This window comes from Ictalurus punctatus, chromosome 15 (assembly GCF_001660625.3).
Source record: "Ictalurus punctatus breed USDA103 chromosome 15, Coco_2.0, whole genome shotgun sequence".
NCBI lineage: Eukaryota > Metazoa > Chordata > Actinopteri > Siluriformes > Ictaluridae > Ictalurus > Ictalurus punctatus.
In genome coordinates, this window is record NC_030430.2 from 15,796,856 (window position 1) to 15,824,498 (window position 27,643).

Below are 27,643 nucleotides of genomic sequence, written 5' to 3' on the forward strand. Positions count from 1 at the left end.
ATTGCAATGCACCTCAAGACAGCAAATTAGAACCCGCTTCCTTATCCTACCTCTTAGATAGTGAATATACACTACTGACCTCTGCTGGTGGATTAAATCAACGCTCTCTGTACCCGGAAGTCGTGTCGGTTAGTAAGGCAGATAGCTCGTGTGATCTCTCGAACCCGTCTCCGGTTTGTTTTGTGTCCCAACCTGTGAGCTGTTAGCCGGGACCTGCTGATCGGATTGAGGAAAGATTTTTGTTCTAATAATTTTTATTATTATTATTATTATTATTTCAAATCTCCGCTGTCAGTCGCCGAGCAGCATGGGCCCTGGCTAGAATCTTCTGGAAAGATCGGAGCTTTTAGTTTCGAGGTAACGTCAACGGCCCGCTTGCTTTATTATTGTACCGAGCCCGGGGTTTATGTGACACCGCGTCGCCGGCGGGTTTAACTGACACTGAAATTACTCTTGACACTAACCACAATCATGAAGCATATCTTTAATTAATCATTAGGAATTCCGCTGTTTCACCTCTGGAACAGAGAAATCTTTAGTATGCTACTCCACCCGGCTTTGCGACTAGCTAACTACCTACCTAACTAGCTAACCAACCGGTGTTTACGTCTTCGTGGCTAATGTTCTAATGTTCTGTGTGCTAAGGTTCTCCGTGCAGCCTGCTGAAGCTCTCACCACCCGGTTCTGCTGTCGGAGCCGCTTTAGCTTCCTTTCTGTCAGGCTTTTTTTCCCTCTCCTCATAATACCAGGAATTCGCCTAGTTAATATCATATAAATACCATGTCATGTATTGTGGTGTAAAATAAAAATCAGCAGCTAACATTTATTCAGTTATGGATACCAACAAAAAAAGTTTTACAAAGCAACTAAAAAAACAACCTGGGTCGAAACCAGGCTAACTCGCTAACCAGCTAACTCCCAAAACTGGTCTGGTACTGTATTTAAAATTTTACTAGACAGCTGACAGACTGAAACTTAATGGACAGTTAAAGTATTTTCCGCGCAGGCTTGTTAGCTATATTCCCCGCAACGCCTTTTCTTTCACCTAGCCGGTTAGCTAACGCAACAATGACGGCGAGCTAATCCGGTTTCTCTCCTCATGTTACCGGACACCGGCATCGATGATTTATAACATTCAGCTAGAAGAGCAGCCCTCTCTTCTCCTCAGTCAGGTCTCTTCTCCGAAAACATTTGCTTTTACAGCAGTTTACTAGTCCTTCTTTTTTGTGGCAGAAAATACGTGAAGTTTATATTTATTTAATTGACCTGCGTGCGCTTTTGACATCTTGTTTACATATAATGTTTACAAGTAAATAGGTACGTAACCTTCTGTTATCAGCCAAGCTAGCATGATAGCGTGGCCTTATGTGTCGAGCTGAACCCTTTCACACGAGCTTGTCGAGCTGTAGATATCGGACAAGGTGTTGAGTTGTTCAATCAAAATCTAAAGGAAAAATAAATAAATAATCGGAAAGCAGGAGTCGTCAGCTGGAGTTAGCCGAGGTTCGGTGCTCTGTGTTTCTCACGATGTTAGCATGACACTGCAGCTAACGCAAAGACACCGCGTTAGACACAGGGTTTAATAGGGGTTTTGCATTCTTATTTAGAATTTTATTAACACACACCACTGCTTTCCTGCTCTGTGTTCAGCACAACCCGATTCTGTTCTGGGAGTTGCAACGCCGCCAAAATAGCCGGCCCGAGCAGGAAGCGGCGCAGCTCGGACTCAGACCCCAGTGAAAGCGGCTCGGGCGGCGGCAGCGAGGTGAGGGACAGCCGCCCCGTCAGCGGCAAGTGGCTGAAGATGGCCAGCAGCAGCAGCTCTGCATCGGGCGACGCGAGCCGCAGGAGAGCGCAGAGAGGAGCTGAGGAGAGCAGCAGCAGCAAGAAGAAGCAAAAAGATCGGGCTAACCAAGAGAGCAGAGAGGCCAAGCGTGCTGCAACTGCGGCTAACCAAGAGACGAAGAAAGGTGAGCCATCAGAGCCATGATGCAGCTCATGGGCAAGTTCAAGGGCATGTTTAATTACTGACCGCTTTTATTTTGGGACTTAGAACAGCATGCCTGTATTTGGGATTAGCAGTACCACTGATTTTCTTTTGGACCCTATAGGGTGATATATCGATATATGAATATCGTGATTAAATGGTTACGCGATACACTTTTCGTTAAATGATCCGTTCTAAAGGATTCATTCTAAACTCCTCCTTTCAGAGAGCATAAGCTGCTCTGATTGGTCAGATGTCCCAGTCTGTTGTGATTGGTCTAGCGCTGTCAGAGAGCGGCCAGTGAAGACCAGAGGCGGGGCTTTTTGTTACAAACCTATGTAGGTTTGTACAGGAAGTAAGTCTGGAATTAATAACGACTCGTTTCAGCTGTTCAGAATCGGTTCCTTCTTTTGGGAATCAATAAATCTGTTTGCAGCGCGCTTTGATTTTTTGAAAATTTGCAGACGTTTTTACATTCACAAACTGCTCTATAGCACACTACATGAAAGGTAATACTTGAAAGACCATAATAGGTGCACTTTAATCTGAGTTTGGCAATATTCGAATTAGTATAGAGTCATGTAAACACAGCAAAACCGATTGTCTGAGACAGATTAAGACGCTGTTATGATTCCCCAAATTTTGATTCAACACTCCTTTTAATAATGCAGTAAACAGGAGAATAACATTTATGGTAATAAACCTTTTGTATCTGATTACATTCATTATCAAGTCTGTATGGATGTTTCAGTCATGATGCGCTGCATGTGCAGTAAAATGGTCCTCTGAGAAATCATCTCATTTTACAGATGTGAATCTGATTTCAAAAGTAATTTTGTTTGGCATCAAACTAACTTTAGAGGAAGACATGGGACGATACATATGCTGTTATGTAAAAAAAATAATAATAATTTCATAAAATCGATATCTCTATGAAGTTATTTCCAGACAGTGGTTTTTTAGGTGGGTAACGTTAGAAAAAGAGTAAAGGCATTATACTGATGGATAATGTATGCATTTCGTGTTTGTTTTGACACCCGGCGCTTCCTTGCTCCTGAGTGTAATGCAAATATGAAGCGTCACAAACTCTTCTTCTTGCTGTATGTTCATGTTGATAATGCTTCAGCGATGAGGCTTTGCTGTGAAATCATTTAAAACTTAATACAATTAAAAATGAATGCACTGACTGAACTTGTGCGCATATAAATGGAGCTTGTCTGCAGACTGCTCAGTTTATGATACATACAAACAGTTTATTTTTAATCTGTAACCGGAATTAATTTATATGGTTTTGGGAAAATCTTTTCACGTACACAAAGCAAAATCAACTTGTTAATTTTGTGGTGTGTGTGTGTATAGGAGGAAATATACTGCAGTATCAGCATCTGCATTGGTGTGTATGTAAAATATTGGGTCAGATTTGGCATACACTAATATGGCCAAAAGTTTGTGGACACCAGACCATTACCCTCATATGGTTTTTGAACATCCCATTCCAGATTTAGTTCTCCCTTTGCTGTAATAATGTCCTCCACTCTTCTGGGAAGCTTTCCAATAGATTTTGGAGTGCGGTTTTGTTCCCGTTCATCCCATAGGTAATCAGTGGGGCGGAGGTCAGGGCACTGTGCAGGTAACTCGAACTCTTGGATACCAACCATGGCACACTATGTCTTCTTGAACCTTGCTTTGTGCACAAGGACGTTGTTATGCTGGAACATGTTTGGGCTTCCTAGTTTCAATGAAGGGAAGTTGAAATGCTACAGCATACAAAGACATCCTATATAGTTATGTGCTTCTAATTTTGTAGCAACAGTTTGTAGAAGAAACACACAGGTCTGGTGGTCAGGTGTCCACATACTTTTGGTCATATAATGTATTTTCCAGTCTGAATCACTGGTGTATTCTTCATGCGTGGTGTTGACTGATTGATGTAAAAGAAATCTTGCCCTGAGCATAACACAGAACCTGTCTTAAAGCTCGTCTCCATCGTTTCTTTGTTTTGCATAAACAGGTGACAGAAGCTTGGAGACGGCTTTGCTAAATGAATGTCAGTATCTGTCTCTCCAAGCTTTGGTCTTTATATCATCTCTAAAATGATCAGAAAAATTTCCTCCCTCTCTTCACAGTGACTTTTATGTGCTGATTTTTTTTTACCCCCTTTAGCAGGTTTGTGGTATGACAGACTTTGACACTGATCATATTCCACCTACTTATCATCTGTTGACAGGAAATGACTCCAAGTTATACTCTCCACCCCTTTCTACTATAGCATAGCTGTACCACGCACACATTCCCTGTTTTTCATTGTGAGTGTGAGCTTGCGACTGCATTTGTTCCCTGCTGTGTTTGTGTGTGAGGGAGCAATGAGAAAGCAGAAGGAGAAGTAACTCCTAATTCTGCAACAGTCAGTATAATAAAGAAATAAAGACATTGCAAGCAAAAAAAAAAAAAAAAGAAGGAAGACTTTTATGTAAGGACTGTTCCTTAAAATATATCATCAGGATTGGTTGCTTAGAAATGTTCGATCCACCTATTCATCTGTGTGAGTGGGTTAATAGGTTTCAGTTGTATGGTACATTTTTAGATGAGTCCCTGATATCAGTTGAACAAAGCAGATTATGTTATTTCTCTGGTTGCTCTCAGTAATAACATCTGCTTCTCCATCTGTCTTTTTACCCAATGAAATCCTAATACCCCATGAATTTACTCTCCAAGTGCCGTAATGTCAGTGCTTGTCTTATAATCACCCAATTTTGAAATCCGTCGTGCATCCCTGGAAAAGAACCAATTAAAATAAGTTTTAAAATTTTCAAGTTATTTTGAATAATGATCTACTTTGAAGAAAGAATTACACCGATCAACCATAAAATTAAAATCACTGACAGTTGACTTGAATGACCTTGGTTGTCTTGTTACAGTGACACCTGTCAAGGGGTGGGGTATATTAGGAAGCAAGTGAACAGTCAGTTCTCTAAATTGATTTGTTGAAAGCAGGAAAAATGGGCAAGTGTAAGGATCTGAGCGACTTTGATAAGGGCCAAATTGTGATTGCTAGGCAACTGGGTTTTGAGCTTTTTGATTTTTGAGGTTTTGAGCTGGGTTTTGGTCCCAGGCAAACTGGGTTTTGAGCGTCTCCAAAACCTTTGGTCTTGTAGGGTGTTCTTGGTATGCAGTGGTTGGTACCTAACAAAAGTCGTCAAAGGAAAGATGACTGGTGAGGCGGCGACAGGGTCATGGGCGCCCAAGGCTCACTGCTGTGTATAGGGAGCGAAGGCTAGCCTGTTTGGTTCCATCCCACAGAAAATGTACTGTAGCACAAATTGAGGAAAAAGTTAATGCTGGCTGTGATGGAAAGGTGTCGGAGCATACAGTGCATCGTAGCTTGCTGCATATGGGGCTGCGAAGCCGCAGACCGGTCAGAGTGCCCATGCTGACCCCAGTCCACTGCTGAAAGCACCTTCAATGGGCACATGAGCATCAGAACTGGACCATGGCGCAATGGAAACAGATGGCCTTGTGAATCATGTTGTCTTTTACATCATGTGGAAGGCAAGGAGTCACTTACCTGGGGAAGAGATGGCACCTGGATGCACTATGGGAAGAAGGCAAGCCAGTGGAGGCGGTGTGATGCTTTGGGAAATGTTCTGCTGGGAAACATTGGGTCCTGGCCTTCACGTGGATGTTATTTTGACACATACCACCTACTTAAACGTTGATGCAGACCAAGTACACCCCTTCGTGGTGACTGTATTGCTTAATGACAGTGGGCTCTTTCAGCAGGATAATATGCCCTGCCACACTGCAAAAATTGTTCAGGAATGGTTTGAGGAACATGACAAATTGTAATAATTCAAGGTTGAATTGGCCTCCAAATTCCCCAGATCTCAATCTGATCGAGCATCTGTGGGATGTGCTGGACAAATAAGCCTGATCCATGTAGGCCATAACTCGCAACTTACAGGACTTAAAGGACCTGCTGCTAACATCTTGATGCCAGGTTCCACTGCATGCCAGCAGAGGAGTTGTGGAGTCCATGCCTCAATGGATCAGAGCTGTTTTGGTGGAAAAGAGGGACCTGCACAATATTAAGCAGGTGGTTTTAATGTTATGGCTGATTGGTGTAACTTTTCTGTATGATCGTTGCATGTATGTGACACCTTCTGCCACCATGCCTTGATCATTCAGAGAAAGATGGGGAGGTTATGTATAATGTGCCGAGTACCATTTTGATAACTTTTAGTTTTTGCTGATTTAGTGCGCATGGTGACTTGGCAGTGTCAGAAATTTGAATAACAATCCTAGTGTGTCTGCTGCTACAATACTCATCTACAAGCCACCAGCAGTGTACAGAAAAATTACCTTTGGCACACTTTGAAGAATGTTTCTGTGTGTGAATTTCAGATTGTGCTGGCTGATGATGTAAGCAGAATGTGGTCACTTTCTTTGATCACAAGTCTACCATTAGTGGATCTTCATTGTATAATCTGGTATGCAGAACACATGTTATAAGACAGTCTGCTGTCAGAATATTGAGATAATCTCATGGTGTTATAATAATCAGTAAACAAGCAATAATCTTAAAAGTATTCTGAAATCACACTGTGTAAAACAAGCTTTAGAATCAATGTGGGAAGGTGTTTGCATCCAATTGCAATAAAGACAATAAACGCTATGAGGAAGTAGTTAAAAAAAAAGGTTTCCGACATTCTCTTCTGTGTCATTTACTGTATGATTAGCAATGGTTTGTTTAATTACAAGGCAGGGCAGCACTGTGTGTGTGTTTGTGTGTGTGTGTGAGAACTCTACTATTCAAATGTAAAGTTTGTGTGTGTGCGTAAGAAGACAAAGGACTGAAAGCGAAACTGTTGTCTGAAGGTAAAGACAAAGGGCAGTGTTATATGGGTTCTCTCTTCTACATATCACTTTGGGACTATTACCTGTTCACAGTTAAGGGTTTATAAATGAGCAAAAAATTTGAGGTGTGTTTCTTAATTAATAAGTTGGGGGAAACTTTGCCACGACGATACAGCATGGACTGTGATTCAGTCTGTTGCTTTGTCTTCAAAACTCAGCAGCTGTATTGTTCCTCAGTAAGTGCTGACATAATGCAAACAAAAGCATGTTACAGTTTCACTGTAGTGTTGCTCGTCTTATTCCAACTTCTCTAGAATGATTGCGAGAACGCTCTTACTGATGGATCTTCCCAGCCTGGTGTCTTCATCTGTAGAAGCCTTCACCCATCCACTTTTGATGTTTTTCATTTGATGAAGAACATTAAATTTGTTGACATGTTCACCCTCCAAGCAACTTGACTGTTTAGTCTAAATGTTACAGTATTTGCTCTTTATTCAATCCGTACAGGATTTCGTTGAGGCTTTTTGTGATGGTTGTGGCCAAATTTGCTAGATTTTGCTGCTGCTTTTTTCAGAATTTGCTAACTTGTTTTTCACGGTCTTTCATAGTGATGTTTGTTGGTAAATGAGACATTTTAGCTGTGCACATGTTCGACGCGTGTCAATCGAAGAGTGCTATGGCTGAATATGCGTTTTAATGAAGTCACTTGATGTGTCTTGGCCCATATCTGCGGGAAATCTGCAGTAATTTTGAAAAATTGCAAGCTCCTGCGAATATTGCAGGGTTTTAGAGGGACTGTTTATTTGCTTTTTGGACTTATTTGCAAAATGACACTTTTTCCACACAATTTTAGACTCTCAAACACCTGTGATTCTCTCATCAGCATGTCCATTTTCCTGTTTTGAGCTTCACGAGACATTAGACCTGTGTCCTGGTCAGGCCATACAGTGTGGTGTTTGTTTGTGTGGTAGTGCATGTTTGTGTCTGTGCTCTCTTGCCTGCTGAATGCTGAAGTGTTGTTGTAATCCAGCTCTGTGAGAGACTGCCTCAGTTAAGCAGGTCTTTGTCAAGGTCATGAGAGCAGCTCTACCCTGCACCAATTCTCAGTCCAGCGCACACAAGCACCTCTTCAGCATGCTGGGCTCACACTCTACCCTTTAGCACTACGCTGCGGCTCGAGTGCTTTGTCCAGCTACAGATATTCTCTAAACAAATGATCTCTTACTGGTTTACATTTGTCATTCAGTAAGGAAATCCGTAATATAGAGAGAGTTATGTGCAAAAATAAGTACGCCCCATGGAAAGGTTGTTTTTTTGTGTTTTGTTTTTTTTGGACAACCAAACATTTAATCCTCTTTGAAACAGTGCCTATTAATAAAGTTTATACACTCTATATGAAATTGACATTTTGTAGTAATTTTCACAATTTAAATGAACAAAAAACACAGGAGTCACATGGAAAAAGTAAGTACACCCCTACAGTTATCACACCTTCAAATCCATATAATTAAAATCAGGTGTTGAAGATTGGGTTCCAGTGATTAGAACCTGCTTAGGAGTACAGGTGGAACCTGTCTTATTTATACCCCTCTCATATCTTGTGTCTGGTGTTCCCTTTGCTTTTTAGGTGTGTGGTGTCATCATGACAAAATTTAAAGAGATCTGTGCGGCCTTCAGAAAAAAAGCTTGTTGATGCCTATGAGTCTGGCAAGCGACTGGGGAAAAAAAAACTCCGAATTATTTGAAATACATTATTCCACTGTAAGGAAAATAATCTATAAATGGTGCCAACTGGCAGTACCAGGAAATTCAGCCCAAGAGCAGACCATCTGATGCAAAAAGAAGTCCCAAGAACCCCAAAATTTCATCAGTGGATCTGCTAGTAAGCCTTGCAACAAAGTGTGTGCTTGTACAATCAGAAAGAAATTACACAAATTTGACCTGCATGGGAGTCATGCCAGGAAAAAGCCTTTGCAAGACTACAGTTTGCCAATGAGCATATAGGCAAAGAGCAGGCCTTTTGAAATAATGTTCTCTGGACAGACGACTCAAAGATAGGGTTATTTGTCCACTGTAACAGCAGATATATCTGGCACAGACCAAACACGGCTTTTCAGGAGAAGCATCTCATATCAACTGTGAAGCACGGTGGTGGAAATGTATGGAAAATGGTTTGGTGTTGCTTTGCTTCCTCAGGGACTGGACAGCTTGCATTCATTGATTCAACTGAATGAATTCTGCATCATATCTAAGAGTGCTTATAAGATAATTGTGGGGCCATCTGTCTCAAATTTGAAGTTGAACTGAAAGTGAACCTTTCAACAGGATAATGATCCTAAGCACACTAGCAAATCTACCAAGGAATGGCTCAAAAACAAGAAATGGAGGCTCATGGAATGGCCTAGTCAAAGCCCGGATTTGAATCCATTGAAATGTTGGGGGGGGGGTTTCAAAACGGGCCGTACATGCAAGAAAACGTTCAAACATCTTGCAACTGAAAAAATATTGCATGGGAGATTGGTTAAAAATTCTAACCAGCCTGGTGGACAATTATGCAAAGCGCCTACAAGAAGTTATTTTTGCTAAAGGAGGCAATACTAGCTTCTGAGACCAAGGGTATACTTACTACTTCCACAGAAAAATATCACATCTATTAATATTTCTGTTGAATAAATATTTGAAAAAGCTCATTTTCCTTGTAGTTTTGATCAAGTAAATCTACTTCATTAATAGGCACTGTTTCAAAGATGATCAAAAGTTTGCTGGTCCAAATACATCAAAATGGCCAATGATTTCCATGGGGTGTACTTATTTTTTCACACGACTGTATGTAAATCTGTTATTGGATACAGCAGTACTTAATTATACCCACTTGGTAAATTAGCCGTCACTCAGATCTGTTCCCTCTGCTTTGGCAAAATTCTCCATGCTCCTCCTGCTATCAGGTATAGTACATCATTTATGCTGAATGAGTTTTGAGAACAAATCTAGTGTGCTCATGTCAAGTGTTGGAATTGGTCCTGCTGCTTGGATTATATCATATTTCATATCTCCAGTTCTGGATTGATCTGTATTCAAGCATGACTTAATTACTTTGTTTACAGATTTCACTAAACCACTCCACTAAACAGCCATGACCGACTGTAGCTTAGCAACTGTAACCATGTAATCTCAGACATGAGGTGTAGGGTATGAAGTAAACATTGTGGAAGACTGCATTAACAGTTTAAGCCTGTCAAAAATTATGCAACGAGTGTTTAATATTGATTGGGATCTTAAAATGAGCATAATCATACATTTACCCACCCTGCAGTGCTCCTTCATGACCATGTCCTCTATATGGACTGCTTATTGATTAGGCTGTGTACCTCAGTCTTAAGTATCCTAGGTCATGTGAACGTGGAAAAACAAGCAATAAATGTGCAAATCTAAGGTCAGTTCTCAAAGCTCAGGCAAAAGTATCTATAATGGAGAGCGCATGGATGACTGACTTGAAAACACAGTAGTGATGGCGAGTGTGTTCATTAAAAATATCACAGGGTGCTGTGAATGACAAGGTTTTCTTTTTTCATCCTCTTTCTAATGTGACTTTGTAAGAAGCTAACTGTTTCAAAACAGTGATTTTTCCCAAATCGGGGAACTGTTGTTCATAGTTGTCAACAGTAATATAATATTTTATCAGATTACCAGTCTTTGGGTTTGTTACGTGGAGGATTTGTTAACTTGTTTCCCATTCAAATACTGAGGAAAAGTCCAGTGCCTGAACTTCTCTTAACATGAAGCTTTCTTTAAAAAACAAACCAAAAAAAATGAAACAGTGCACAAATAGTGTATTGGTGTTTGGTGAGAGCACTGCAGTTCTGCAAGCAGTGAGACACACGTTCTTCTTTTTTCACCTCACTTACCTGGATCTCCACTTTGCTGGCAAGTCATGATAAAGTAAAAGTAGAAGAGCCATCGCTGATAGTAAAATGAAAGTAATTTGTAGTCTTGATTTTAGTCATATTCTTTCAGTTTACTTATATAATTAACGAAACAGGTTTTACAAGGTTTTTTTTTATTGCTACCTTTTAAATACAAATTTACTAACCTTGTTGTTGTTATCATTATATTACTGCTGCATATGTAACACTGACATCAAAAGTAGGATTTACTTTTTATACTTCTTTTTTATACTCTTTATACTACTTAGACTTCACGACTTAAAATAAGTCGTTAAAAAATAAAAAAAATAAGTGGAAATAAACCAATTAAAGTTATTTTCCACACGGTTTGCCGAGTAAGATTATTCAGTTACTGCTACAGGCATAGTGTGAAAGCTTGTTGGATTGTTTTACATCAACTGGTTTCTTGGAGTGTGAAAGTTACTTTCACTGCCAGCTTCCAGGTGCTGACAAGACTGCATTAATGTGCATGTCTGATTTGTGTGTGTGTGTGTGTGTGTGTGTGTTGCACAGATATATTTCTAGACTGGAAGCAGAATGCAGATGAGGTGATAGTCAGGCTGCGGTGTGGAGAGGGTGCACTGAAGCTGGAGAATGTCGACTCTGCCTTTTCGGATACGGCCTGCCAAGTCCGCTTCCCAGGTAAACTAAACATGCAAAGTTATGTGCCGTCATATTTCACTGAATTTAAAACTCGGGCATCCATGCTCATTCCCATTCTTGTAATATCTTTCATTTGCGCGTTGGTATATTGTGTCGCTGTTTGAATTCATTTGTGCTGTGATCTCAGATGGCCGTGAGTGGAGCTGTCACCTACACGCTGAGATAGAGAGCTCCTGCAGTAAATTGCTGTACAAGGAGAAAGGCAGCATTTTGCAGCTCGTCATGCACAAGAAGATCCCCTTCAACAACTGGCCCACTCTTATGGTATGAAGAGTTACTCTGGCTGTTCTGAATGGATGTACCTTCAAGGAAAGTTTTTTTTCAGTGGTGCATATTCAACCTGTTTTCATTGTTTTGCTTTAGAACAACAAAGAGAACGACCCAGTAAACATCTTGAGCGAGAATGGATGCAGTCACAAGTCCTCAACAGAGCTGTCTGGGAAGTCCATGTCGGGCTCTGAAACACTCAAAACGTCCAGCAGAACAGAAGCACAGGCGCCACCGACAGATCAGAAAGGCAGTAAACCTGACCGTGGTTTGAAAAGAGGGCTGAAGAACAAACAGGCGGAGAACTCTGAGAATGCAGGTGTCAGAGTATCCGAGACCAAGCTAGGCTGTAAAGGAGACCAGACTCCTGAGCCCACTGCCAAGAGAATTGTCCGTCCTTCCAAAAGCACAAAGGAGCCCACTGTAGCATCAAGTCCTGCACGAGAGCATCAGCCCAAACCAGTAGTCAACAGCAAACCCATAACAAGCCATGGATCTGCCTCCGTGTCCTCTGTTCCTCAAGAAGGCAAATCAGAACCCCATATTAAAGCATGCCAGGGGTCACAAAAAGAGAAAGAGATTGAAAAAAAGACAGACAGATGCACTCAGGTGAGGTGTAATATCAGATCATCTGGGATCTACGTGGCAAAGATGTTTTCATGCTTTACATCTGTTGACCAGCTCCATGCAAATAAATATATCATTATTATAGAACATTGCTGTTATACCGGTCACTTGTCTTTGTCTTTTAGGCTGAAGCAGGTAAAAATAAGGATCAGGTAACTGTTTGTGAGCCAAGGCCTGAGCCCCATGAGCCTTCTGCTCCCAGAGTGATACCTCCAACCCCTGGAGAAACCTGTATGCCTGGGGAGACCAGCAGAGAAGGAACTGCTCCAGAGGACAGAGAGAAAAACAAAGAGCAAGGGGGGAATGATGGTGCTGTGCAGGACCGAAGACAGACAGATGCTCCAGCCCACCATCTGGAATCTGGGGAGACCATTCCAACAATTGACTCCAAGAGGCAAGAGTTTAAAATTACAGAAGAGGAGAAGAGGGACAGATCTAAAGAGGAGCCATGTGAGAAGATTCTTGAGAAGAAGGACAGAGGTCAGTCCAACACTCCGACTAGATTGGAGCCCAAGTAGACAAAGGCCATGAAGCACGCAAAGCTTGAGTTGCAGTGTCATTAGATTTTTATATTTTGTCCTGTTTTAACTTAAGTACTGTGTGTGTAATTCCTAAATGTTCTGGCCCTGGAGCATCATGGGGATTATTGTTTGAAAACTGGTTAAATGAAGACGCCAGAACGGCTGAAACCTGCAAAAACATGGTTTAAGTAATCTATTTTATTTTATTTGTTTGTTTTTTAGGCCCAGAGCCAATGGTGAATCTGTCTTTTGTGAAGAATGACTGGTATGAGAAAGGGACCGACCTGATGGTTGTCAATGTCTACTTGAAGGAAATCTGTAGGGAGATTTCCAGGGTACTGTTCAGGGAACAAGACTTCACCCTTATCTTCCAGACCAGGTGAGTGGATGTTCAAGGATAATTTTCATGTTGGCTAGGAGCAATAATCAGGAATATCAGAGAAGCATTGTGAACACTCTAGTGTTTTTTTTGTTTGTTTTGTTTCTGGATTCTGTCACTGGACAAAACAATTTCAATATACTTAACTTAGTATAGTAGCAATTTTCTAATGCAAATGTGGTGAAAACATCAAGTAAACTTTATACATGATGTGGTATGAATAATTAGCATACTAGCAAAGTACTGAAAATTTTTAAATATATTACTGATTTAATGAATATATTTTAAACCAAGACAGTGTAATTCTATCTTTATTTAATCTTTTAAAGAAATGATTTGCAGTATCCGTTATTTATATATTTTCTTAATGTCTTCAAGCCCTGTGCTGGGTGACGGAAATAGGCCCACTAGTTTGCCCCTGACTCGTTGAAATGTGTTCTCACTCAGACGGTTTCCTGAAATTACAAACTAATAAAAAGGGCTACTAATAAAAATGCAACTAACTTTCAGCATAACATTTTATTAAACATTTAGTTATTTTTTCTACCTGAATAGAAATCCACCCCTATTTCAGTTACCATCATATTCCCCCTTTCAGTGATGCTAATTTTTTACGTCAACATCCGGACTGTGGACCAAACACTGTCTTCAAGTGGCAAATCAAACTCAGGTAAGAGCTTCTTGGCTGGTGGTTATTGCTAGTACCTCAAGCATTGGTATCTAGTTTGTCCTGCATGTGTTTAATTAGGATTTTCTATTGGGTAATATTTCAGGAACATGATTCAGCCGGAACAGTGCAGTTTTTCCTTCACGCCATCACGCATAGACATCACCCTGAGGAAGAGGCACAGTCAGCGATGGGGAGGTCTGGAAGCCCAAGTTCCACAAGGTCTGCTGCCTGGCTTCTACTTACTACTACCAGATCATTACACACATCTCTATTCAATTTGTTTGTTGACCATTCTCATGTTGAAAAACTACATTGATGGAATTTTCATAACCTCGCTGTAGCTCCTGGGTCTTGAGTAGTTTGCCAACCCAGAATTTCCCGGACGAGGACTGTAACTATGAGGAATCCTCCACACCATGCGAGTTCGAGAGCTTCCTCATTTCTGTTTGTTTTATTGCACTTAATTAACTAACTAGCTCATCAGGCTTCGGGTTTAAATTACATATGCTACTACACTTTAACCTGGTTAATCAGGTTTCTAGGCAACCGAAACATCATCTGGACTAGCCGATAAATTTGACTTCCCCACACTTTTATAGTTTCTAATTGTGCACCTCTAATGTGGACCGACAAGGTATGTGTATCTAATAAAATGCACCAGAAAGTGCATTTAAAAACTTTAGGTTACACCTGTGGGACATTTTAGTAACAGCCCTGATTGCTTGGCCCAGCTAGTTCCCTTAGTAATAGCATGTACATGAGAGTAGGCAGCTGAGTATATTGTTTGGTATGCCTTGGCTGGGACTTCGACCTACTTTGTGGTGAATGAGAGCTCTGCTGTCAGTATTGTTTTTTTTTTTTCTGTAGCACACTAACTGGCAAAGGATTAAGGCATGTCCCAACCATGCCAGCAAGTTGCAGATTTTACAGGACAGTCCTACATTCCCTTCTGTAGAAATTCTGTCAGGGAGTAGGTAGAAGTTTTGTCATGCCACATTTCGACAAACTCCACTATAGTGGGTGGGAACGACGGTGACCACATCAGTGTAGGTGACTGGTGTAGTTTTTAGACAAAACAAATGAGTTGGTTAATTTGAATAAGCTTGGGTTCTGTTGTAGGTGGAGCAGCAGACAAGTGTTTACATGTGGACTTGAGGACACCATTCAGTGAAGGAGTGTGTAAGCAGAGAATGATCTTGTACAGACCTGCTGCCTAACATGTCCTTGTGCCTCTGCCAATCTCCCAGTCCAGACAGCATTATACTTCTTACTAACGGCAGTAGTCTGGCATTTAATGATGCCCCGTTTTAACTTCCGTTTGTAGCTAAGACAGACTTTTATGATACTGAAATGCAAATCTGGACAATAATTATTGAATATAATGTTGAAAAGCTAGGGGTTTTCCCCTGTGAAACTGTCATTTAGTTTTGACCTTTTGTTTTCTAACCACAAGCTCTATTCTCCTCTGTTTAAGGTGCAGTGGGGGGCGCGAAGGTTGCTGTGCCCTCCGGGCCTTCCTCCCTTGACAAGAATCAGCCAGGGAGCAGTCAGCATGCTCTGCCTGCCAAGGAGGAGCCGCGGGCTGGAGAGGAGAAGCCTAAGTCCTCTCGGGCTCCAGAGGATGGTACTTTAGATGCCGTGGTTCCACGCTCGGTCTCTGATCATGTACCTATCAAGCAAGAGCCAGCCATTACCACGGTAAGACAGAAACTGTGGAATGTTGTTTTTTTTGTTTTTTTTCTGTGTCATCTAATTTGATTCATCATTCCTCAAAGTCCTTGTGTTATGACATGTGATGAAAGTGGGCTTTTCCTACTGCACACAGTACCAGAACCTTTGGTATCAGAATACTAGAGGTGAGCTTTTTCTGTTGACCATCAGTCTTGTTCGAAAGGATCCAGTTGTATGTAGATGTTTAGAATTAGAGGTCAACCGATAGGGGATTTTACCGATACTGATAACCAAGTTGGGCAGTACCTGCCGATAACCGATTAATCAACTCATAGTTTTTAAAATTGATACTAAATGAAAAAACACTCAAAGTAAAATATTGCTGAACTCCATTACAAAAATAAATAGTGCTGACTGTACCATGAAAGCGTACTGTACTTTTTTTAAATGAAATAAATACATATATTATATAAATATATATTAACTGTTAATAAGTATTAAAGTAAGTTATAGATATATATCCACACTGAACCAAAAAGTAACACTCCAAAGAACAAATACAAAGAGAGACATACAAAATCAATAAAAAAATAATAAAAACACAAGAAGTAACAATTCAAATAACAACAAAATTTGTCAGTGATCGTTTAGACAAAGAAACAAAGTTCAAGCTCTTCTTCCATTTTGGTCTTAAGGTGTCCAAGTGTTGCGCACTTGAAAAATGATGCCATCTTTTACTGCTGTGACTCTGACTGCAGCCGTTTCAAGTTGGTGGAACATGAACTAGAAATCTTAGTTCTTGTTTAGGCCAGTTTTTATTTCTGAATGCGCAGTGGGGAAATGCCCTTGGGTCCTCTTGGATGCATCTTCTGCACTTAACCGATCTGGATTGTCTCTCGTCCCCAGCCGAAGCCCACCTGCATGGTGCAGCCGATGACCCACGCTCCTCCTGCAGGCAGTGAGCGACCAGAGGAAGAGGAGGAGAAGAAGGTGTGTCTCCCTGGCTTCACAGGACTGGTCAACCTGGGAAACACATGCTTTATGAACAGCGTGATCCAGTCTCTCTCCAACACACGGGAACTAAGAGACTATTTCCATGGTAAGGGGTTATCAGTGCCAAATGTTCAAAGCAATATCAGCATTCAAAACTAATCGTAACGATAATCACTGCCCTCTGGTGGAGGTACTCTTGGAGAAAATCTGTTGTCTATTTATTTATTTATTTATTTGAGCTGGCATAGTTTTTGTTTGTTTTGTTAATACATGTTAACTTTTCTATTTCCCCTGATTTTAGACCGAGCATTTGAGACAGAAATCAACTGTAATAACCCCCTAGGCACAGGTGGCAGGTTGGCCATTGGGTTTGCGGTGCTGCTGCGCACTTTGTGGAAAGGCACTCACCATGCTTTTCAACCCTCCAAATTAAAGGTACCTGAATATTTACTTTTTTACTGCTGCTGTACTTTCTAGTCTCTCCCTAGTTCGCCATAGGTCCTGCTGCTTCTTTGAACAGCCCATGTCAACCAGCTGAACAAATGTTCTCCTCTATCTCCCCCTGTAGGCAATAGTGGCCAGTAAGGCCAGTCAGTTTACAGGTTATGCTCAACATGATGCCCAAGAATTCATGGCCTTCCTTTTGGATGGGCTGCATGAGGACCTGAACCGTATCCAAAACAAACCGTACACAGAAACCGTGGATTCAGATGGCCGCCAGGATGAGGTGCTGCTCCTGCTCTCTAGTTCCAGTATAGCACACTTCTTGTTACACACAACAAACATGCCTCAGAATGAGTCAGACTTGCAGCTATAGAGCGCTAGTAATTTGCATTCGTAGTGAACAATATTCATAATAAAAACAGTGACTTCTTGTAGCTATATTGCTTATATACCTCAGAGATAATACTTTAGATTTTAGTCTTTTGTTCTGAATTTATATAAATTTGTTATATGAATGTGTTTATATAATTATTGTTTTTATGTTAAAGTGGGGAAAACTTTGCTGTAGTTTAAATGCGTATTGTATGGGCAATTGTGATTTGACAGGTTGTAGCAGAGGAAGCATGGCAAAGGCACAAGATGAGAAATGATTCTTTCATTGTTGATCTGTTCCAAGGCCAGTACAAATCAAAGCTTGTGTGCCCAATGTGTGCAAAGGTAAATAATTGTGTCGCTCTTTCTCGTGTATGTATGTATGTATGTCTGTGTGTATGTATGTTTTTATATACACATACAAATACACACCAAAAATATGATAAATTGTTTAAAAGCTGGGTCACAGTGACCCTCTGTGGTTCTTGACATGTTATTAGCATAAGGGGCTTGGTTTTTATGACTGGTGTGAAATAGAAAAACTTAGAGAAATCAAAGTTGTGGTATTAAACGTGATGGTATGTCACTGTGTTATTTATTTACGTATTGTCATAAGGAAATCTAATCAGTTCTTACCCTCTTCCTTCTAGGTTTCCATTACCTTTGATCCCTTCCTATACCTGCCTGTTCCTCTACCTCAGAAACAAAAGGTGCTCACTGTCTTCTATTTTGCTAAAGAGCCCCACAAGAAACCGGTCAAGGTAAAACTCAGCAAGTACTTTTTGCTCATTACGTTTCATTTCATTTTACTTTATTTACTGTGCTAATTAGCTTTGTGGATGTCTTTTTATGTAGTTTTTGGTGAGTGTTAGTAAAGAGAACTCAAGCACAGCGGAAGTGTTGGAGTCTATTTCCCGGAGTGTGAGAGTCAAAACAGAGAACCTAAGGTTGGCAGAGGTATGTAACTTTTGACCTTAAGTTTTTTATTATCTTTACTATTTAAATCTTTGACAAATGTCAGCTCATCCTAAATAGATCTAAATCTTGATATGGTTCAAAGGTTTAGCTATTGGGTTAAAATGTCCTTTCCTGGCCAGGTGGTGAAAAATCGTTTCCATCGGATATTCTTGCCTTCTCACTCCCTTGATACTGTTTCATCTGTCGACATGCTCTTCTGCTTCGAGGTGTTGTCCAAAGAGCTGACTAAGGAGAAAGTGGTGCTGCTTAGGGTCCATCAGGTCTCACAACTTTGTTGCAAACATTCGAAGCTGAATTTTTTTCACATTGAGTGTTTGTTTTTATGTTCACTTACCTATTTTCATTTACATCTGCAGAGGCTTCAGGTTCCCAGTATTCCTGTAGCCAAGTGTGCTGCCTGCCAGAAACCTCCTCTGTCAGATGAAGAAAAACTGAGGCGCTGTACACGCTGCTATCGTGTGGGCTACTGCAACCAGTGAGTCATGCATTCAGTTTCTGGTTGTGATTGTGGATGTGGTGTTACTCTATGATGTCACCGTTCTAAGATATGAAAACACATCTTGCTGTGATATAGGGCTTGCCAGAAGAACCACTGGCCCAACCATAAATCTCTATGCCGGCCCAACTTTGAGAATGTGGGACAGCCATTTTTGATCAGTGTGCCTGAGTCAAGGCTGACCTACACCCGCCTCACTCAGCTCCTTGAGGGGTATTCCAGGTATGCTGAATGAAGCCTGCTGCAGATAACCTTTGTTTGGATGTAGCTGTGTCGCATCCAGTTTGCTGTGGCGATCCCTCTTAGACTGTGCTCTTTTCACATGCAGGTATTCGGTGAACGTTTTCCGTCCTCCGTTCCAGTCAGGTCGGACATCGCCTGAGGCGAGTGTGTCTCGTGCTGATCATCCTCTACCAACCGGTTCAGTTGTTGAGGGACCTGTGGCAGATGAGGAAGAACTTCATGCAACTGAAGCAGGGGATGCTCAGGAACAGGTCAATGTATCTCCTGAAATGGCAACAACACAGGTTTCCGCTCACTCGGCAGAAGATCTGAACACTCTGTCCACTCGCACCACAGACTCTGGCTTCTCTGAGCTGTCTAGCTCCCAGGATATTTTTGGAGAGAAAGAAACATCATGTGAAAAGGCTGTGAAACCAGAAGGTAACTTCGTAATCGGATCAATTCTAAGGTGTTTCATGGGTTTAAATTTTGGATATTGCTGGAGTAACATTTGTTTTTGTGTGCGCACACGCTTCAGCTGCCGTCACAGGGTACCAACAACCCTCAGACTGTAGCTACAGGAGTGGCTCTCAGTTCTATATCTCACTACAAGATGCCGACAACAAGGAACTAAAACTTGAAGACAAAGGTTAAACCTCTGTTGTTGCTTGCACCTTCATTTTTATTCAAAGTCTGTCCTTTTTTCAGAGGAAGCTTAAATCCACATGTTGATACATAGGTGATGGAGTACTGGAGGTGTCTGAAGACTGCACCTTGGAGCTGGTGTGGAAGAATAATGAGCGGCTAAAAGAGTATGTGCTGGTGCGTTCCAAAGAGATGGAGTTTGATGAGGACCCAGGCTCTGCCAGCGAGACCGCCAGGGCAGGACACTTTACGCTTGAGCAGTGCCTCAACCTTTTCACCAAGCCTGAGGTGCTAGCACCTGAAGAAGCATGGTAGGAAATGGAGGGAAAAAAAACCTGTGAAATAGTGGCTTTCACCCTCTTTTGAGTGCAATATACAGGGAAAGGGTGCATTTTTGAATTAACCTCAGTAGTTAACTTCATGCTTTCTACGCAATACTGTTTCTTAGGTACTGTCCAAAATGTCAGCAACACAGGGAGGCCTCCAAGCAGCTTCTGCTTTGGCGTTTGCCGAATGTGCTCATCATCCAGCTCAAACGATTTTCCTTCCGGAGCTTCATCTGGAGAGACAAAATCAATGATATGGTTGACTTCCCTGTGAGGTAGGAATACCTTCTAATTATAGCCTTTTGGTATATGTAGTATATCCTAAGTGTATTATTTTTCTGCCTGTTTATTGTGCAATAATTATGAAATGTATTAAGTACCGACTGCCTTTGTCCTCAGGAACTTGGACTTGAGTAAGTTCTGTATTGGCCAGAAGGAAGATGTCCAACAGCCCCCTATTTATGACCTATATGCTGTTATAAACCACTATGGAGGAATGATCGGAGGTCACTACACAGCCTATGCTCGTCTACCCAATGACAAAAACAGTCAGCGCAGTGATGTTGGTAGGTGTAGCTTTTGATTTTTTTCCTTTTCTTTCTCATAAACTCCTTGTAATGAGAAATAGTGCACTTATGTGTTCGGTGCATGTATTTGAATTTATTCTATAATATAATAATTCACACACACACACACACATATATATGTATATATATATGTGTGTGTGTATATGTATGTATGTATGTGTGTGTGTATGTGTGTATGTATATATATATAAAATATAATATTATATATATATATTTTATATTTTTTATATATATATATATATATATATATATATATATATATATATATATATATATATATAAAATGTTCTATAATATCTGGATCACATATGGAACCCGTGCTCTTACTATCTGCTAGGTCTTAAGCAGGGCTTGTAATTAAATCTTGGCGAGAAGATCATTTTAAGACAATCTGAAATTCTGTGTCGTCTTTGGATATTATTACATTTTTGTCAGTTTTTATTAAGCAATATCAGACCAAATAGCCAACAACAAAAAAAAAACTTGGTAAACCAGACCTGAGCTTGCCTAAAATAAATGTTAAATATTCTTCTCATCTTTGCAGACAAGTGTAGATGACTTATCAGATACTTGAGTGAGTCTTGGCCAATAGAAGTTCATGCTGCGTTAACTGGTTTTGTGTCTCTTGCTCAGGCTGGCGTCTGTTTGATGACAGCACCGTAACTACAGTAGAAGAGAGCCAGGTGGTGACGCGCTATGCCTACGTGCTGTTCTACCGGCGTAGGAACTCTCCTGTTGAGCGACCGCCTCGTCTGCTCGACCCGTTGGGAGCCGAGTCTCCTGCTACAGCTGGAGCTGCTGCCAGTCAGGTGAGCTGATTACACTCTCTTCTGTGTAACGGTTTCACTTTTCACCAACTGAGCCGCTTCAACTCCCACGAGCTCTGTGATCATGAAAAAATACTGTTTGTTTTGCCAAAGCTACATTTGATGACTTTGAAGAGATTTATTTGAGAAGTTTACTCGTCTGGATGATTAATGGCTATTTTAGTTGTTTAAGTTCGTGCTACACCCTACACAGGGAAATGTGAATTCATGTTATTAAATGTTGGAGATTCTGTTAAATTCACCCTGAGGATGCGTATGTCTTGCACATGTTTTTATTCAAACCGTTGCTAACATGTCAAATGCTAACATCTGTCTTTGGCAGTTTTCTTAAAAAAACAAAAAGAAAAAAAGATTAGGTTTATTTTATTTCATGTTTAGTTATAAAATGCTAATATAATGGAAGCACAACAACAAAGTTTTCATCTCTTAACCAAATTTCAGTCTGTGTAAATTGTGTAGTCAGTAGTAGTAGTTAATTGTGTACAAGTAGAAGTTTGACACGCATTCTAATACGAAGTCAGTCAAATTGCTATATATACATGGCCTTGTGAATGTGGTGTGGAAATAAATGAGGGCATGATGAAGCAAAAAAATATTGTTAGTATGCCTGTGCATGCGTTCTGAAATAATTAACATTGTGCAATTTTGTGCCAGAGTAAAGAAATGTAAGCATTTCTAGTTATGATATGGTTTTGATTCTGTCTCTGTGGCAAATTATGCTACATTTTTCTTTTTTCTTCTTCATCTTTTTTTTTTAACTTTGTGTCTGCGCTAAATGATACTCGGGCCAAATAAATATCTGGGTATTAGCTTTGATGAATATAAGGTTATGCTGATGTTTTCTTACAGGTGAGTGAAAGGACAACCTTGTCGTTAGTTAGTTAGTCTTTAGCCCCCCCCAAAAAAAGGCCCCAACTCGAAGATGATTGAATGCTAACTTTTACGTTCTGTACGCTGCTCTGAGAAGTCACAGCTGAACCACACATTGGATATTTGGGCATTATCCAAAGTTTGCCATCTGCTTAACTAGGGAATTGTCCCCAGCATACGAAAGAACACAATTCAATTTGCTGTACTGTTGAAGTCTACAATATTTAGGGTAGATTATCCATTGAAGGTAGGATGAGACTTGCGCATAAACTGTTTTTGGAAAGTGCAAATGTTTCTAGTTTCCATGTGGGAACATTTATACCAAAGATTTGCACTAAAAAAAAAATCCCTACAAAGGGTTTTATGAGAGCTACTTTATTACCTTGTTTTTTTTTGTTATTTGTTTTCAAAGCTGTCCTTGTGTTAGTAGACAACTATCCAGCGACAGTTAACATAGCCTTGCCATTGCACTAAATGAACATAATTACTTTTGTTTGTTTATTAAAATGCTTTTAAAGTCAGTAATGTTTGTAGAAATGTTTGGTGGTATGAGAGTGGATGACTTAAAAGATATAGTTATAATATTTTGTTTATGCTCAGTTCAGGTGATGCTGGTAGTATCATTTCATAGTGGGAATATTGGTGAGCAGAGGTACTGCTTTGGCTATAATTGGGTGCTTTTGAGGCCCGGCCCTGTCGCAGAAGCTGATACAGGTTTCCGCCAATCGCAGGCGTCTCTGATATGGCAGGAACTGGAGGAAGAAGCAGAAGGGCAACAAGGCGCATCCTCCTGGGGCCTCTTCCGGCCCAGACTCCAACCGAGAAGGCCCAGGACAAGGCTGGAGGAAGAGGATGACCGCCATGGAGGGCTCACATGGCGCAGACAGGAACGAGTTTCTGATCATTCAGATGATGATCGTATCAAATATTTCCTTTTGGGCACTATGGCCGCAGTGTTTGCATTGCTGCTCAACATTATCTGTCCCCTGATATACAAGTCTCATTGGGGATAAGCTGAAAAGTGTCACACATTTAGAGTGTATATATGTACAGTGTGTGTTGTTTATTTCTACATAAATACACACACATGCACGCACACACACATGTAACGTGTATCTAAAATGTATCTAGAATGTACACAAAAGGGAGTTACTGTAGCTGGATGGTTTATTTATTGTGTAGATGAGGCTCTGGGCCTCTCTGTGACTTCCATATAAAAATGGGATGAATTTTTTTATTATTATTTTTTTTTTTTTATGTCTGTATCTATTTCTTTGATTTTGGAATACAGGAATGTATCATAAAATGAATTCCTAATTTTTAGTTTACAGTACAGTAATTTTTACAATTTAAGAAGCAAACCTTAAGAAACCTGATTACAGGGCAAACTCAGGGCATCCTGTAACTCTGTTTTATACCATTAGCAATGTTTACCCTCTTATTTCATATTAACGTCACATCGATCATGTAACAGCCTTCAGATTTAGGTTAGGGGGAAAAAAAGTCTTAAACTTGTTAACACACCGATTTGCATTTGAGTTTAATATACTCTCATGGAAATATAAAGCTCCGTATAGCCATTTACTCACAACTCAAGTCAGTCCATAATGGCGATTCTTCTACTGTGTAAATATGTATTTTGTGTGGCGAGTTTCTTACTAATAGGTGCTGCCGTCCGTCCAGCATGAAGACAGCTTTTTTTGTTATAACGTCAAGTTACGTGGCTTAACCTCTCCAAATGGTCTGGGGGAAAAAATACGCTGTTTTTGCTTTGTTTTGATTTGATTTTCCTCTCTCTCCCTCTATTTTTTAAATTTATTTCTTTTTTTAACTTCGTGTTAGGTGGTGGTAATATCACTGTCTTTTCTTACCCTTTTCATTCCCATGCTGGCTTTTGTGTAGAGGTGTGTGCAGGACTTTGACCAGGTTAGAGCAGTTTTAAAGCTAAATGAAAGAAAGCAGTAAATGCATCACACAGTGTCACAATACATCTCACATGAGCTCATGTTAATGAATGTGGTCTTTCTTTCTCCTGTGGGCTTCATATCTGACTTCCCATTTCTGACCACAACAAAGTTCACAAAAAAAAATGTTTTGAAAAACCTTTTGTTGAGTCCTGTGGGATCTCAGTCCTGATGCACACCTCTAGGTTCGTAAATGTTATTAGACATCCAGCAATGTGTTTTCTTGAGGCTTCATGAGACATTTTGTGGGCCTTCACTTTGTAAGGGAATGTAGTATTAGCTGGAGTGGTCATGGTCTCAGGGATGTAAATCTATAATAGCCATTTATACTGCAGTGTGTATAATTGGCTTCAGTAACCAGGTGGTGGAGCGGGTTGTCCGCTAATCGTAGGGTGGGCAGGTGGATTCCCGGCCCACGTGACTCTACATGCCGGAGTGTCCTTGGGCAAGACACTGAACCCCAAGTTGCTCCCGATGGCAAGCTAGCGCCTTCCATGGTCGCTCTGCTACCATTCGCATGCGGCGTGTGTGAATGAGACACAGTGTAAAGAAGTTTGTAGAAGCACTAAGATTAAAAAATTTCAACCATTTAAACAATTTATTCCATATTTGTGATTTGTATATGCTGTTGCAACTTTGCATATACTGTACACCCACCCTGAAACTGGAAGAACAGCCATTTTCTAAATGATGTTGAGGGTGTGTGTGTGTGTGTGTGTGTGTGTGTGTATTATTTATTTTTATATATATATATATATATATATATATATATATATATATATATATATATATATATATATATATATATATATATATATAGAGAGAGAGAGAGAGAGAGAGAGAGAGAGAGAGAGAGAGAGAGAGAGAGAGAGAGTTATAGTAACTTTTAGATGGTTCTTGTTTTCCACATCATTCTCATGAGAATCTCTCTTCAGAAGAGTCTTGGAGAGGTGTAAAATGTGACTTTACATATAGACTTTACATTTCCATATATCTGTTGTGTATATTTTTGCAATGAGGCAACATTTGGTTTAGATTAATTCTATCATGTAATCATCAGTTGGCTTGTGCATACGGTGTAACATACTTCTACGTTTTAGAACATGTTTTATAATATGTTTTAAGTTATTTATGATCGTATTCTATTGTCACAGCAATAATCATAACAGAATCTACAGCAGTGTACTATGTGCTATAGTAGAGTTACTTGTACTTCTGTTTTGTAAATAAAATGACAGTCTTCCATTGCACAAATGTGTTATTGCACAATTTCTTTTTTACCCCTCTAACTGTCAAACAAATTACATTTCTCTTCTTGCAGCAAGAATGTAAATGTTTTCTCTTCTTACGCTTCACTTTAGTTACGGAGTGTGCAGCGTTTTCTCAGTTGGCGTTCATGTGCTCCAGAAGGGGTGTGAAATCTCCCATTATAACCATGGTTTATTTTACAGGCTTCTAGCCAGGCACTCTTTGGGACAGACCTGGACCCTGAAGGACCCCCTCAGTTGGGTGCAGAAGTGACGTCCGACCTCTTTGCCCGGTCTGCAGAATGCTCCGGCTCGTCCTACACCAGCATGGAAGAGGTGGACTAAACTCAACCCTAAAGCTGTGGCAGTGGCCACCAAACAGCAGCCCTCGCCTCAGGGAGAATTCTTCCTTGAAAGAGACTTCAGTGCTCATCACCTGATCAAGCACAGGAAAAGGTGCTTCTGTTGCACATGTGCAATGTTTTTAAATATTAGAAATTAGCTAAATGCGCATGTCTCCCTACACACTTGAAACTATGCTCAGCGTTTGGATTTAGATGTTTCATAAGAAGAGATGTGCACACAGACGTTCACTAATGACAGGAGTGCAGAAGTATAATTATGCAGGCGGGGGGAACACGGCCACGTCGTCTTCATACGTTCGTGTTCATCCTCTTTGAAGGTGTTAAGACAGTTTATCGCGGATCTAAAATAAAAAAGTGGAACAGTTATCACCCTGCAGTTTGGTCCCCACGTATTAATTGTTAACACAGTGGACAGATAGTCTAGTATTCACTCTCACATTTACACCCAAAGTGGACTGGCTTGTTGGAGTGCTTTTCTTTGTATCTTTCTGGAGTGTCACTTGTTTATTATTTGTAATATTTTGAGTTATGGACTTTTTTTCTTCTCCTCTGTCTCCTTTTTACATGCAACACCCTGTGGAAATGTCTGCATTAATTGCAAAAATCTAACTTACAGATGTGCATGTTGATAAATGTCGTGTAAAAATGTTTGTCATTTACACTTTTTTCTTTGTTTTTTGAGTGGATTGTCTTGTTTATACACCCTTCTTGTTTATATTCGATTGCATATTAAGCAGACGCTAAGGGATTGATCATAAGAATGCTGCTGTGAATAAAAGATATTAAATGGTTAATATAAATTAAAAAAACTTTGAGTAAGTTAACTAAAAGAATATATGATAGTTATATATGTCTGCTTATAACTACAGTTTCAAACTTTGAACAGTAGATCTGAGAGCGAACCGGTGTTTACGGTAGTCCAGGGTAAAAATAAATAATGATCAGTTTAGTCCAAGAACAGACTAACCTGTTTCTCTAAAGTCTGTCATTTTGACTTCTTGCCGTTTACAATGTCTAGCTTCAGTCTGCCAGATGATTATTCGGTTATTTTGATTTTATGATTAGTCATGTTCATCTTGAAACCTCTCACCGTTTGCATCTTCTTAGAAAAATAATTACTGTCAGGTTAATAATGATGTATAGATAAACTACTCTCTTTATTTTCTATATATTTAATGAGTTTTGTAATGGAAAAGATTTAAGGATAGGTCTGTTATACAGCTGTCAGGTTTTTGTTTTGTTGTTTTTGGGTGTTGGTTTTTTTTTTGTTTTTTTTTTTTTCCTTTTCATTTTCATCGGTTAGCTTTGGATAAGGTGAACAAGTTGGCGTTACATCATTGCATTACCTTTTGATAACGAAATGGAAAAGAGTATTACACAACTATATTCCCGCTCCTGTCGTGGTCTTTGATTCTTGTTCATGTATATACAGTATAAAACAGATTTCCATGTCGACACCAACAAATACATGTAAATAAAGAACAGCCATAAATCTTTCACTTGCCTTTTATACTAAAACAAGTGTTCTCGGATATGATTTGCTGGACTCCTGATTGTACGTGTTCAGGTCAATCAAAAATAACAATAAACAAGTCTCTTCATAATCTGTTTAATTGTGCAACACTGTCGCTCTTCATCATTTCTTTTCAGTTTCTTTTCTTCTTCGCTCTAAACAATATATTAATTAGATGTTTGCAGACTAATTATGATAATTGTCCATTCTT

General features: G+C 40.1%; 2 protein-coding genes across 9 annotated transcripts in view; one reads left to right on the top strand and one right to left on the bottom strand.

Annotated features, from left to right (window-relative positions):
- sinup (siaz-interacting nuclear protein) overlaps positions 1 to 27,643 on the bottom strand; it is a 219,251-nt gene that overhangs the window by 126,422 nt on the left and 65,186 nt on the right. The window lies entirely within an intron of this gene.
- On the top strand, positions 97 to 27,540 carry usp19 (ubiquitin specific peptidase 19). Of its 5 annotated transcripts, none has more exons than XM_017487232.3 (26): positions 97 to 357; positions 1,651 to 1,970; positions 11,299 to 11,427; positions 11,576 to 11,712; positions 11,812 to 12,324; positions 12,468 to 12,822; positions 13,086 to 13,242; positions 13,841 to 13,912; positions 14,016 to 14,131; positions 15,387 to 15,610; positions 16,490 to 16,682; positions 16,878 to 17,011; positions 17,145 to 17,303; positions 17,627 to 17,737; positions 18,043 to 18,153; positions 18,248 to 18,349; positions 18,490 to 18,630; positions 18,727 to 18,845; positions 18,945 to 19,088; positions 19,195 to 19,529; positions 19,627 to 19,737; positions 19,828 to 20,044; positions 20,182 to 20,334; positions 20,459 to 20,625; positions 21,280 to 21,455; positions 23,075 to 24,089. In XM_017487232.3, the coding sequence occupies exons 2-26, from the start codon at positions 1,805 to 1,807 to the stop codon at positions 23,354 to 23,356; spliced, it is 4,524 nt and encodes a 1,507-aa protein (XP_017342721.1). In that variant the 5' UTR covers positions 97 to 357; positions 1,651 to 1,804; the 3' UTR covers positions 23,357 to 24,089. The 5 variants fall into 5 exon arrangements, with proteins under 5 accessions (XP_017342721.1, XP_017342723.1, XP_053542171.1 ...); XM_017487234.3 differs by having other exon boundaries at positions 15,393 to 15,610; XM_053686196.1 differs by lacking the exon at positions 23,075 to 24,089 and adding an exon at positions 25,759 to 27,540 and having other exon boundaries at positions 98 to 357.